This window comes from Taeniopygia guttata, chromosome W, assembly GCF_048771995.1.
Source record: "Taeniopygia guttata chromosome W, bTaeGut7.mat, whole genome shotgun sequence".
NCBI lineage: Eukaryota > Metazoa > Chordata > Aves > Passeriformes > Estrildidae > Taeniopygia > Taeniopygia guttata.
In genome coordinates, this window is record NC_133064.1 from 3,164,082 (window position 1) to 3,178,360 (window position 14,279).

The 14,279-nt window shown below is 32.6% G+C and overlaps 1 protein-coding gene across 3 annotated transcripts in view; it reads left to right on the forward strand.

The window, feature by feature from the left end:
- Positions 1-11,217, forward strand: part of LOC140682075 (transcription factor 4-like) — a 177,439-nt gene extending 166,222 nt beyond the window's left edge. For all 3 annotated transcript variants that reach the window (XM_072922996.1, XM_072922998.1, XM_072922999.1), the window contains 2 exons: positions 2,029-2,166; positions 10,971-11,217. In XM_072922996.1, coding sequence (XP_072779097.1) covers positions 2,029-2,165 — 137 coding nt within the window. In that variant the 3' untranslated portion in view covers position 2,166; positions 10,971-11,217. The remainder of the gene's footprint in view (positions 1-2,028; positions 2,167-10,970) is intronic.
- Positions 11,218-14,279: the final 3,062 nt, after the last annotated feature.

Genomic DNA, 14,279 nt, shown 5'->3' on the forward strand with positions numbered 1-14,279 from the left:
TCGGGAAAAATTAGAATAAAAATTGGGATAAATTGGGAAAAAATTGGAGAAAATTGGGTAAAAATATGGAAAAAATTGGGGAAAAAATTGGGGGGAAGTGGGGAAAAATTGGGGAAAATTGGAATAAAAATGGGGAATAATTGGGAAAAAATTGGAATAAAAATGGGGAAAAAATTGGAAAAATTTGGCATAAAATTGGGAAAAATTGGAATAAAAATTGGGAAAAATTGGAAAAAATTGGGAAAAAATTGGGGGAAAATTGGAGAAAAATTGGGCAAAAATCGCCAAATTTTGGCCGTTTTTCCACCAAATCTTTTCATTTTTTCGCGGAATTTTTTGCTTTTTTTTCCCTGATTTTTTTTTGTTTTTTGGGAATTTAGTAAAATTTGGTAATTTTTCCTTGCAGAGCGGAATTTGAACCCGAAGGCGGCGTGTTTGAATTGGGGAAAATTGGGGGAAAATTGGGGAAAAATTGGAATAAAAAAAGAGAAAAATTGGGAAAAATGGGGAAAAAATGGGAAAAAATTGGAATAAAAAAGGGGAAAAATTGGGAAAAATTTGGACTAAAAATGGAAGAAAATTTAGAAAAATTGGGGAAAATTTGGGGAAAATCCGGGAAAAATTGGGAAAAAAATTGGAAAAATTTGGGAAAAAATTGGAATAAAAATGGGAACATTTTGGAATAAGTTGGGGAAAAATTGGGGAAAAATTGGGAAAAAATTGGGGAAAATTTGGGATAAAAATGGGAAAAATTTGGGATAAAAATGGGAAAAATTTGGGAATAAATTCGGGGAAAATTGGGGAAAAATTAGGAATATTGGGAGAAAAGTGGGAATAAAAGTGGAATAAAATGGAAAAAAAATTGGAAAAAATTGGAATAAAAATGGGAAAAATTTGGGAATAAATTGGAGGAAAATTAGGAAAAAATGGGGGAAAATTGGCAAAAATTTGGGGGAAAAAATTGAAGAAAAATTTGTAAAAATTGGGAAAAAATTAGAAAAAAATGGAAAAATATTGGGGAAAATTGGGAAAAATCAGGAAAAAATTCGAATAAAAATAGAGAAAAATTGTGAAAAAATTGGGGGAAAAATGGGGAAAAAAATTGAATTTTTGAGGGAAAATTGGGCACAAATCGCCAATTTTTGGTGGATTTTCACCAAATTTTTTTTGTTTTTTCCTGGAATTTTTTGCTTTTTCGGGAATTTTAGTAAAATTTGGGAATTTTCTCTTCCAGAGCGGAATTTGAACCCGAAGGCGGCGTGTTTGAATTGGGGAAAATTGGAGAAAATTTGGGCAAAATTTGGAATAAAAATAGAGAAAAATTGGGGAAAATTGGGTAAAAAATGGGAAAAATTGGAATAAAAATAGGGAAAAAATAGGAAAAATTGGGAAAAAATTGGAATAAAAATGGGCAAAATTTGGGAAAAATTTGGGAATAAATTAGGGGAAAATTGGAGAAAATTTGGGGGAAATTTGGAATAAAAATGGGAAAAATTGGAATAAAATTGGGGAAAAATTGGGGGAAAATTGGGAAAAATTTGTAATCCAAGTGTAAAAAATTTGGGAATAAATTGGGAAAAAATGGGTAAAAAATGGGGAATAATTGGGAAATTTTTGGAATAAAAATGGGGAAAATTGGGATAAAATTGGAATAAATTTGGAGAAAAGTTGAGAAAAAATTGGAATAAAAATACACAAAGATTTGGAAAAAATTGGGAGGAAATTGGGAAAAATTTGGAATAAAAATCGGGAAAAATTCGGATAAAATTGGAAAAATTGGAAAAAAATGGGGAAAAAATTCGGGGAAAATTGGGAAAAATTGGGAAAAAATTGGGAAAAACTTGAAAAATTTGGTATAAAAGTGGGAAAAAATTGGAATAAAAATTGGGAAAAATGGCGATTTTTGGACGTTTTTCCACCGATTTTTATCATTTTTTCGTGGAATTTTTTGGGGTTTTTTCCCCAAATTTGTCACTTTTTTGGGAATTTTGGGAATTTTACTAATATTTGGGAATGTTTTCCTTGCAGAGCGGAATCTGAACCCGAAGGCGGCGTGTTTGAAGCGGCGGGAAGAGGAAAAAATCCCTTCGGAGCCGCCGCCGTTGGCGCTGCCGGGAGCGCACGGAGCCATCGGAGACGGCGCCAACCACATGGGGCAGATGTGAGGTGAGCGGGAATTTGGGGTGAAATCCGGGAAAATTGGGCAAAAAATTGGTGGAAAATTTGGGAAAATTTGGGAAAAAATTGGAATAAAAATGCGGGAAAATTGGGAGAAAAATTGTGGAAAAATTCGAATTTTTGAAGGAAAAATTAGGGGAAAATGCGGGGAAAAAATTAAATTTTTGAAGGAAAACATGGAAAAAAATTGGAGAAAATGAAGAAAAAATGAGAATAAAATGGGGAAAATTGGGGAAAAAATCGGAATAAAAATGGGGAAAATTTTGAGAAAAATGGGGAAAAAATTGGAATTTTTGGAGGAAAAATAGGGGAATTTTGGGAAAATTTGGAATAAAAATGGGAAAAAATTGGGATAAAAATGGGAAAAAATTGGGGGAAAATGGGGCAAAAATTTGGAATTTTTGAAGGAAAAATTGTGGAAAAACATGGAAAAATTAGGAAAAAAAGAGGAAAAAAACAGGAAAAAATTGACGAAAAAATGGGAAAAATGGGGGAAAATTGGGGAAAATTTGGGATAAAAATGGGAAAAAATGGGGAAAAATTGGGAGAAAAATTTTGGGAAAATTTGGGGAAAATTGGGGTGAAATTGGAGAAAAAAATCGGAGCCGGCACCAACCACATGGGGCAGATGTGAGGTGAGCGGGATTTTGGGCTGAAATCGGGGGAAATTGGGCAAAAAAAATGGGGGGAAAAAAATGGGAAAAAACGGTGAAAATTTGGTGAAAATCGGACGAGAAACGGCGAAAAAATGAGGGAAAAACGGGAAAAAAATGGAATTTTTCGAGGGGAAAATGGCGGAAAAATGGGGGAAAAAATGGGGAAAATTGGGGAAAAATTGGGAAAAAATGTGTAAAAAATTGAAATTTTTGAAGGAAAAATTGGGGAAAATTTGGACGAAAAATTGGGAAAAAATTGAAAAAACGGGGAAAATTTGGGATGAAAATTGGGGAAAATTTGGGGGAAAAAATTCATTTTTTGAAGGAAAAATGGGGCAAAATTTGGGATTTTAGAAGGAAAAATGGGGTAAATTTGGGTAAAAATTGGAATAAAAATGGGAATAAATTGGGGAAAAAATGCAAAAAAAATAGGGGAAAATTGGGGAAAAATTCAAATTTTTGTAGGAAAAATTGGGCCAAAATTGGGAAAAATTGGGAAAAAAAATAGAATTTTTGAAGGAAAAATTGGGGGGAAAATGGGGAAAAATTGGGATAAAAGTGGGAAAAAATTGGGGGAAAATTCAGGAAAAATTGGAATTTTTGAAGGAAAAATTGGGAAAAAAATTGGGGAAAAATTGGGGGAAAATGGGAAAAAAAAAGGGAAAATATTGGATGAAAAATGGGTAAAAATTGGGAGAAAAATTGGGATAAAAACAGGAAAAAATGGGAAAAATTGGCGGGAAAAATTGGAATTAAAATGGGGGAAAAATAGAGAAAATTGGAAAAAAAATGGGGAAAAATTGGGAGAAAAATTTGGGAAAATTTGGGAAAAAAATTGGGAAAATTTGAGGTGAAATTGGAGAGAAAAATTGGAGACGGCACCAACCACATGGGGCAGATGTGAGGTGAGGGGGAAATTTGGGGTGAAATCCGGGAAAATTGGGGAAAAAAAATTGGGGGGAAAAAAATGGAGAAAAACGGTGAAAATTTGGTGAAAATCGGGCGAGAAACGGGGAAGAAATGAGGGAAAAACGGGAAAAAATGGGCAAAAATTGGGAATTTTTGAAGGAAAAATTGGGGGAAAATTGGGCAAAATTGGGCAAAAAATTCGAATTTTTGAAGGAAAAATTGGGAAAAATCGGACAAAAAAATGGGAATTTTTGAAGGGAAAATGGGGAAAAATTTAGAAAAATTGGGCAAAAAATTGGGAAAAATCGGGAAAAAAATTTGAAATCTTGGGGGAAAAATTGGGGAAAATTTGGGCAAAAAATTCGAATTTTTGAAGGAAAAATGGGGAAAAACTGGTAAAAATTGGGGAAAAAAAGGAAAAAATGGGAAAAAATTGGGGAAAAAATGGGGGAAATTTGGGTAAAAATTGGGAGAAAAATTGGGGAAAATTTTGGGAAAAAAAAATCGATTTTATGAAGGAAAAATGGGGAAAAAATTGGGAAAAAATTGGAAGTAAAATGGGGAAAAAATGAGAAAAATAGGGAGAAAATTGAGAAAAAATTGGGGAAAAAAATTGGGGAAAATTGGGGGAAAATTGGGCAAAAAATTCGAACTTTTGCAGGAAAAACTTGGGGGAAAATTGGGAAAAATTGGGGAAAACTTGGGATAAAAAAATGGGAAAAAAATTGGGAAAAATTGGGGAAAAATTTGGGAAAATTTGGGGGAAAAATTTGGGAAAATTTGGGGAAAATTGGGGAAAAATTGGAGAAAAAATTGGAGATGGCGCCACCACATGGGGCAGATGTGAGGTGAGCGGGATTTTGGGGTGAAATCGGGGAAAATTGGGCAAAAAGGGAAGGGGGAAAAAAATGGGGAAAAACGGTGAAAATTTGGTGAAAATCGGACGAGAAACGGGGAAAAAATGAGCGAAAAATGGGGAAAAAATTGAATTTTTCCAGGGGAAAATGGCAGAAAAATTGGGGAAAATTGGGGGAAAATTGGTCAAAAAATTGGAATTTTTGAAGGAAAAATTGGGAAAAATCGGGCAAAAAATTCGAATTTTTGAAGGAAAAATTTGGGGAAAATTGGAAAAAATTGGGCAAAAAATTGGAATTTTTCAAGGAAAAATTGGGGAAAATCGGGCAAAAATTGGAAATTGTGGAGGAAAAAATGGGGAAAAAATTGTGGAAAATTGAGCAAAAAATTTGGAATTTTTGAAGGGAAAATTGGGGAAAATTTGGAACAATTTGGAATAAAAATGGGAAAAATTTGGGGAAAATTGGGGAAAAAAATTGGAAAATGAAAGGGAAAACTGGGAAAAAATGTGCAAAAAATTGGAATTTTTGGAGGAAAAATTGGGGGAAAAATTGGGCAAAAAATGTGCAAAAAATTGGAATTTTTGGAGGAAAAATTAGTTAAAAACACTGAAAAATTGGGCAAAAAATGGGAATTTTTGAAGGAAAAAATGGGAAAAATTTAGGAAAAATTGGTCAAAAATTTGAATTTTTGAAGGAAAAATTTAGCAAAAAAATAGGAATTTTCAAAGGAAAAATTGGGAAAAATTGGACAAAAAATTGAAATTTTTGAAGGAAAAATTGGGGAAAATTTGGAATAAAAATAGGAAAAATGGGTAAAAATTGGGAGAAAAATTGGGGAAAATTTGGGGGAAAAAAAATCGATTTTTGGAAGGAAAAATGGGGAAAAATTGGGAAAAATTGGGAAAAAATTGGAATTAAAATGGGGAAAAAATGAGAAAAATTGGGAGAAAATTGAGAAAAAATTGGGGAAAAATTGGGGAAAATTGGGGGAAAATGTTAAAAAAAATTTGAATTTTTTCGGGAAAACTTGGGAAAAATTGGGCAAAAAATTCGAACCTTTGCAGGAAAAAAATTGGGGAAAAATTGGGGAAATTTTGGGATGAAAACGGGGAAAAAAATTGGGAAAAAATTTGGGAAAATTTGGGAAAAATTGGGCAAAATCTTCGAATTTTTGAAGGAAAAATTGGGGGAAATTTGGGGAAAAAAAAGGGGAAAATTTAGGGAAAAATTGGGGGAAATTTGGGGGAAAAAATTCGGAAAATTAAAGGGAAAATTGGGAAAAAATGGGCGAAAAATTGGAATTTTTGAAGGAAAAAATGGAGAAAAAATTGGTATAAAAACGGGGGAAAATTGGGCAAAAAATTGAAGTTTTGAAGGAAAAATTGGGAAAAAATTGGGGAAAAATGGGGGAAAATTGGGTGAAAATTGGGGAAAAATTGGGGGGAAATTGGGAAAATTGGGCAAAAAATTCAATTTTTGAAGTAAAAATGGGGAAAAAATTGGGGGAAAATGGGAAAAATTGGGATAAAAACAGGAAAAAATTGGGGGAAAATTGGGCAAAAAATTCGAATTTTTGAAGGAAAAATGGGGAAAAACTGGTAAAAATTGGGGAAAAAAGAGGAAAAAATGGGAAAAAAATTGGGGAAAAAATGGGGAAAATTTGGGTAAAAATTGGGAGAAAAATTGGGGAAAATTTTGGGAAAAAAATCGATTTTATGAAGGAAAAATGAGGAAAAAATTGCGAAAAATTGGGAGAAAAATTTGGGGAAAAAATGGGGAAATTTTGGGGAAAATTGGGGAGAAAAAATTCGGAGACAGTGTCAACCACATGGGGCAGATGTGAGGTGAGGGGGATTTTGGGGTGAAATCCGGGAAAATTGGGCAAAAAGGGAAGGGGAAAGTTGGGGCAGATGGAGGAAAAAAAAGGTGAAAATTTGATGAAAATGGGGCGAGAAACAGCGAAAAAATGAGGAAAAATGGGGAAAAAATTGGAATTTTTGGAGGAAAAATTGGGGGAAAATTGGAAAATGTGTGCAAAAAAAATGGGAATTTTTGAAGGAAAAACTGGGAAAAATCGGGCAAAAATTGGAAATTGTGGAGGAAAAATGGGGAAAAAATTGTAGAAAATTGAGCAAAAAATTTGGAATTTTTGAAGGGAAAATTGGGGAAAATTTGGAAAAATTTGGAATAAAAATGGGAAAAATTTGGGAAAAAATTGGGGAAACAATGGGGCAAAAAAATGGAATTTTTGAAGGAAAAAGTGGGGGAAATTGGGAAAAATTTGGAATAAAAATGGGGAAAAATTGGGGTAAAGTTGGGGGAAAATTGGGCAAAAAATTGCAATTTTTGGAGGAAAAATTGAGCAAAAATTGGTAGAAAAATTGGGAAAAAATGGGGAAAAATTGATGAAAATTGGGCAAAAATGGGAAAAAATTGGGATAAAACGGGGAAGAAGTGGGCAAAAAATTCAATTTCTGAGGGAAAAATTGGGCAAAAAACTGGAATTTTTGGAGGAAAAATTGGAATTAAAATTGGGAAATAATAGAGAAAATTGGGGGAAAAATGGGGAAAAAAATGGGGAAAATTTGGGGAAAATTGGGGAGAAATTGGGGAAAAAAATCGAAGACGGCGCCAACCACATGGGGCAGATGTGAGGTGAGGGGGGATTTTGGGGTGAAATCCGGTAAAAAAGGGCAAAAAGCAAAGGGAAAAGTCGGGGCAGATGGAGGAAAAAAAATGGGGGAAAACGGTGAAAATTTGGTGAAAATCGGGCGAGAAACGAGGAAAAAATGAGGGAAAAACAGGGAAAAAATTGAATTTTTTGAGGGGAAAATGGCAGAAAAAAATGAATTTTTGATGGATAAATTCGGGGAATTTTGGGAAATTTTTGAATAAAAATGGGAAAAAATTGCGGAAGAATTGGCAAAAAAAACGGGGAAAATGGGGGAAAAAATTCGAAGTTTTGAAGGAAAAATTGGGAAAAAATGGGGAAAATTGGGTAAAAAATTCGAATATTTGAAAGAAAAATTGGGGAAAAATTGGGGAAAATTGGGCAAAAATGTGGAATTTTTGGAGAAAAAATTTTGGGGAAATTGGGAAAAATTGGACAAAAAAATGGAATTTTTAAAGGAAAAATTGGGGGAAATTTGGGGTAAAAATAGTAAAAAAATGGGGAAAAATTGGGGGAAATTGCACAAATAATTCGAATTTTTGAAGGAAAAATTGAGGAAAATTTGGTGGAAAATTGGGCAAAAAGTTCAAATTTGTGAAGGAAAAGTTGGGAAAAACTGGGAAAAAACTGGGGAAAAATTGGGGAAAATTTGGTGGAAAATTGGGAAAAAAGGGGAGAAAATGGGGGAAAAATGGAGAAAAAATGGGAAAAAATTGGCAAAAAATTGGAGTTTTTGAAGGAAAAATTGGGATAAAAATGGGAAAAAATGGGGAAAAATTGGGAGAAAAATTTTGGGAAAATTTGGGGAAAATTGGGGTGAAATTGGAGAAAAAAATCGGAGCCGGCACCAACCACATGGGGCAGATGTGAGGTGAGAGGGATTTTGGGGTGAAATCGGGGGAAATTGGGTAAAAAGGGAAGGGGGAAAAAAATGGGGAAAAACGGTGAAAATTTGGTGAAAATCGGGTGAGAAATGGGGAAAAATGACGAAAAATGGGGAAAAAATTGAATTTTTCAAGGGGAAAATGGCGGAAAAATTGGAATAAAAATGGGGAAAAAATGGGAAAAAATTGGGGGAAAATTGGGCAAAAAATTGGAATTTTTGAAGGAAAATATGGGGAAAAATTGAGAAAAATCGGGAAAAAATTGGAATTTTTGAAGGAAAAATTGGGAAAAAACTGGTAAAAACTGGGCAAAAAATGGTAATTTTTGAAGGAAAAATTGGGGGAAAATTCGGCAAAAAATGGGAATTTTTGAAGGAAAAATTGGGAAAAATCGGGCAAAAAATGGGAATTTTTGAAGGGAAAATGGGGAAAAATTTGGAAAAATTTGGAAAAAAATTGGGGAAAATTGGGCCAAAAAATTGGAAATTTTGGAGGAAAAATGGGGGAAAATTTGGGAAAAAAATTCGAATTTTTGAAGGAAAAATGGGGAAAAGCTGGTAGAAATTGGGGAAAAAAGACGGAAAAAATGGGAAAAAATTGGCCAAAAAATGGGAAAAATGGGGAAAAATTGGGAGAAAAATTGGGGAAAATTTTGGGGAAAAAAATCGATTTTTTGAAGGAAAAATGGGGAAAAAATTGGAAAAAAATGTGAAAAAATTGGAATTAAAATGGGGAAAAAATGAGAAAAATTGGGAGAAAATTGAGAAAAAATTGGGGAAAAAATGGGGAAAAATTGGAAAAAATTGGGGAAAAATGTGAAAAAAATTGGAATTTTTTCAGGAAAAATTGGGAAAACTTGAGAAAAATTGGGCAAAAAATTCGAACTTTTGCAGGAAAAAATTGGGGAAAAATTGGGGAAAATTTGGGATGAAAACGGGGAAAAAAATGGGAAAAATTGGGGAAAAATTTGGGAAAATTTGGGAAAAAAATGGGGAAAATTTGGGGAAAATTGGGGAGAAATTGGAATAAAAAATCGGAGCCGGGGCCAACCACATGGGGCAGATGTGAGGTGAGGGGGGATTTTGGGGTGAAATCCGGGGAAAATGGGCAAAAAAATTGGGGGAAAAAAAATGGGGAAAAACTGTGAAAATTTGGTGAAAATCGGGCGAGAAACGGGGAAGAAATATGGAAAAAACAGGGAAAAATTCAGATTTTTCGAGGGGAAAATGGAAAAAGTGGGGAAAATTGGGAGAAAAAATTGGGGAAAATTTGGGAAAAAATGGGGAAAATTGGGGAAAATTGGGATAAAAATGGGGAAAAAATGGGAAAAAAAATTGAATTTTTGAAGGAAAAAAATGAGAATAAAATGGGGTAAATTGGGCAAAAAATTCGAATTTCTGAAGGAAAAATGGGTAAAACTTGGGAAAAAATTGGGGGAAATTTTGGAAAATTTGGAATAAAAATGGGAAAAAATTGCGATAAAAATGGTGAAAAATGGGGGAAAATTGGGCAAAAAATGGGAAAATGGGGGAAAATTGGGTGAAAAAATTACGGAAAATTTGGGAAAAAAATTGGGGAAAATGGGCAAAAAATTTTTGAAAGATAAAATTGGAGGAAATTTGGGAAAATTTGGAATAAAAATGGGAAAAAATGGGGAAAAAGTAGAATAAAAAATGGGGAAAATTTGGAGAAAAATTGGGAAAAATTGGAATAAAAATGGGGGAAAAATGGAGAAAATTGGGGAAAATTGGGGTAAAATGGCAAAAATGGGGAAAATGGGAAAAATTGGGAAAAAATTGGGAAAAATTTGAAATAAAATGGGGAAAAAATGGGGAAATTTGGGGGGAAAATTGGGGGAAATTGGAAAAATTGGGCAAAAAATGGGAATTTTTGAAGGAAAAACTGGGGAAAAAAAGGGAAAAATTGGAATAAAAATTGTGGAAAAAAATCGATTTTTTTGAGGAAAAAATTTGGAATAAAAATGGGGAAAATGGGAAAAATTTGGGATAAAAATTGGAAAAAATTGGGGGAAAATTGGGCAAAAAATTCGAATTTTTTTAAGAAAAAAATGGGGGAAAATTGGGAAAAATTGGGGAAAAAATGGGAAAGAATTGGAGAAAAAATGGGAAAAAATTTGGGCAAAAAATGGAATTTTTTTAGGAAAAATTGGGGAAAAATTGGAATAAAAATTGGGGAAAATTGGGAAAAAATGGGAAAAAAATTGGAATTTTTGGAGGAAGAATTGGGGGAAATTGGGAAAAACGTGCAAAAAATTGGAATTTTTGAAGGAAAAATTGGGGAAAGTTTTGCAAAATTTGGAATAAAAATTGGGAAAAATTGTGATAAATTTCGGAAAAATGGGGGAAAATTGGGAAATATTGGGAAAAAAATTGGGAAAAATGGGCAAAAAAATTGGAAATTTTGAGGGAAAATTTGTAATAAAAATGGCAAGAATTGGGATAAAAACGGGGGAAAAATGGGCAAAAAATTTGAATTTTTGAAGGAAAAGTTGGGCAAAAAATTCCAATTTTTGAAGGAAAAATTGGGGAAAAATTGGCAGAAAATTTGCAAAAATTAGGGTGAAAATGGGAAAAATGAGCAAAAAATTGGAATTTTTGATGAAAAAATTGGGAAAAAAATGGGGAAAAATTGGGAAAAAATGGGAAAAAATTGGGGAAAAATTGGGAAAAAAATCGATTTTTGAAGGAAAATTTGGGAAAAAATTAGGAAAAATTAGGAAAAAATGTGGAAAAATCGTGAACAATTTTGACCAAAATTTGCATTTTTTAACCCAAAAATTTCCTTTTTTCCACAGATTTTTGGCCAAACTCCGCCCCCGACGCCGTCGAAAAAATTTGGATTTTTTGGTCGTTTTTTTATTTCGTTTTATTTTTTTCTTCGAGGAATTCCGCGCCAAAATTCCGTCCGAAAATTCCCAAAAATTGCAAAAATTTGGGAATTTTTTGGGCGGGAAAAGGAGAGACTCGGTTGGGTTTGATCCACACTGTGGGATGATTTTTGTGCCTAAAAAAATATGAAATAAATTGGTTTTTTTGGGGGTTTTTAGTGGTGAAAATGGGGAAAAATGGGGGAAAAAAGTGAATTTTTTGGGGGGGAAAATGGGGAAAAAATAGGGGAAAAAATTGGGATTTTTGGAGGGAAAAAATGGGAATAAAATGGGGAAAATTGGGGGGAAAATGGGGGAAAAAATGGAATTTTTGGAGGGAAAAATGGGGGAAAATTGGGGCAAAAATCAGGAAAAAATTCGAATTTTTGAAGGAAAAATGGGAAAAAATTGGGATAAAAATGGGGGGAAAATTGGGAAAAAAATTGGAATTTTTTGGGGGAAAATTGGGAAAAAATTGGGGAAAATATTTGGAAAATTAAAGGGAAAATTGGGAAAAAATGGGCAAAAAATGGGCAAAAAATTCGAATTTTAGAAGGAAAAATTGGGAAAAAATAGGGGAAAATTGGCTAAAAAATTTGAACTTTTGGAGGAAAAATTGGGGAAAATTTGGGAAAAAAATTCGAATTTTTGAAGGAAAAATTGGGGGAAAAATGGGGAAATTTTGGGATAAAAATTATTTTAAAATGGGAAAAATTGGGCAAAAAATTGGAATTTTTGAAGAAAAAATTGGGGAAAATTTGGAATATGTGGAAAAATTGGGGAAAAATAGGAAAAAAATTCGAATTTTTGAGGGGAAATTTGGGGGAAAATTGGGAAAAATTGGGAAAAAATTGGGCAAAAAAATGGAATTTTTGAAGGAAAAATTGGGAGAAATTTGGACTAAAAATGGGGGGAAATTGGGGAGAAATTGGGCAAAAAAATGGAATTTTTGAAGGGACAATTGGGGCAAAAATGAGACAAAATTTGGGGAAAATTCGGCAAAAAATGGGGAAAAATTTTGAATTTTTGAAGGGAAAATTGGGGAAAAAAATCGAATTCTTGAAGGAAAAATTGGGAAAAATTTGTGAAAAACTGGGGAAAAATGGGAAAAAATTGGAATTTTTGAAGGAAAAATTGGGAAAAAGTCGGGGAAAAATTGGGACAAAAATGAAGAAAAATTGGGGGGAAAATGGGCAAAAAAAATGAATTTTTAAAGGAAAAATTGGGGAAAAATTCGAATTTTTGAAGGAAAAATTGGGGAAAATTTGGAGAAATTTTGGGGTAAAAATGGGGAAAATTTGGGAAAAATTGTGGGAAAAAATTGGAATTTTGGAAGGAAAAATTGGGAGAAAATGGGCAAAAAATTCGAATTTTTGGAGAAAAATTGGAAAAAATTGAGGAAAATTGGGCAAAAAAAATCTTATTTTTGAAGGTAAAATTGGGGGAAAATTGGGAAAAAATGGGGAAAAATTCTGGAAAATTGGTCAAAAAATTCGAATTTTTGAAGGAAAAATTGGGAGAAATTTGGGGGAAATTGGGAAAAAATTGGGGAAAATTGGGGGAAAATTGGGCAAAAAATTCGAATTTTTGGAGGAAAAATTGGGGAAATTTTGGGATAAAAATTATTTAAAAATTGGGAAAAATTGGGCAAAAAATTCGAATTTTTTGAGGAAAAATTGGGGGGAAATGGAATAAAAATGGGGAAAATTGGGCAAAAAATTCGAATTTTTGAAGGAAAAATTGGGGGAAAATGGGGAAAAATTGGGGAAATTTTGGGATAAAAATTATTGAAAAATTGGGCAAAAAATTCGGATTTTTAAAGGAAAAATTGGGGAAAATTTGGGAAAAAAAATCGAATTTTTGAAGGGAAAATTGGGAAAAAATTGGGAAAAATTTGAAAGAATTATGAATTTTTTGACGAAAAATTGGGAAAATTTTGGGGAAAAATATGGGGAAATTGGGCAAAAAATGGGCAAAAAATTTGAATTTTTGAAGGAAAAATTGGGAAAAATTTGGGGTAACATTTGGGAAAAAGGGAAAAAAATGGGAAAAAATTGGAATTTTTGAAGGAAAAATTGGGTAAAAAATTCGAATTTTTGGAGGAAAAATTGGGAGAAATTTGGGCAAAAAATGGGAATTTTTGAAGAGAAAATTGGGAAAAAATTGGGGGAAATTGGGAAAAAATTGGGGAAAATTGGGGGAAAATTGGGCAAAAAATTGGAATTTTTAAAGGAAAAATTGGAAGAAATTTGAGAAAAAATTTGGGGAAATTTTGGGATAAAAATTATTTAAAAATGGGGGGAAATGGGAAAAATTGGGCAAAAAATTTGAATTTTTGAAGGGAAAATTTGGGAAAAGATTTGGAAAAAATGGGCAAAAAATGGGGCAAAAATTTTTAATTTTCGACAGGAAAATTGGGGAAAATTTGGGGAAATTTGGGCAAAAAATGGGAATTTTTGAAGGGAAAATTGGGAAAAAATTGGGGAAAATTGGGGAAAAAATGGGAAAAATTGGAATTTTTGAAGGGAAAAGTGGGAAAAAATGGGGGAAAGTTGGGCAAAAAAACCGAATTTTTGCGGGAAAATTTGGGCAAAAAATTCGAATTTTTGAAGGAAAAATTGGGAGAAATTTGGGGGAAATTGGCAAAAATTTGGGATAAACTGGGGGAAAATTGGGCAAAAAATCGAATTTTTGGAGGAAAAATTTCGGGAAAAATTGGGGGAAAATTGGGATAAAAATTATTTAAAAATTGGGAAAAATTGGGCAAAAAATTGGAATTTTTGAAGGAAAAATTGGGGGAAAATTAGGGAAAATTGGCCAAAAAAATCGAATTTTTGGAGGAAAAATTGGGGAAAATTTGGGCAAAAAATTCGAAGTTGTGAAGGAAAAATTGGGGAAAAAGTGGGGAAATTTTGGGATAAAAATTATTTAAAAATGGGAAAAATTGGGCAAAAAATTGGAATTTTTGAAGGAAAAATTGGGAAAAAATTGGGGAAAATTGGGGAAAAAATTTGAAAAATTAAAGGGAAAATTGGGAAAAATGGGCAAAAAATTCGAATTTTTGAAGGAAAAATTGGGAAAAATTTGGGATAAAATTTGGAAAAAATTGGGCAAAAAATGGGCAAAAAATATGAATTTTTGAAGGAAAAATTAGGGAAAATTTGGGAAAAAATTCGAATTTTTGAAGGAAAAAAATGGGAAAAATGGGGAAATTTTGGGATAAAAATTAGGGAAAAA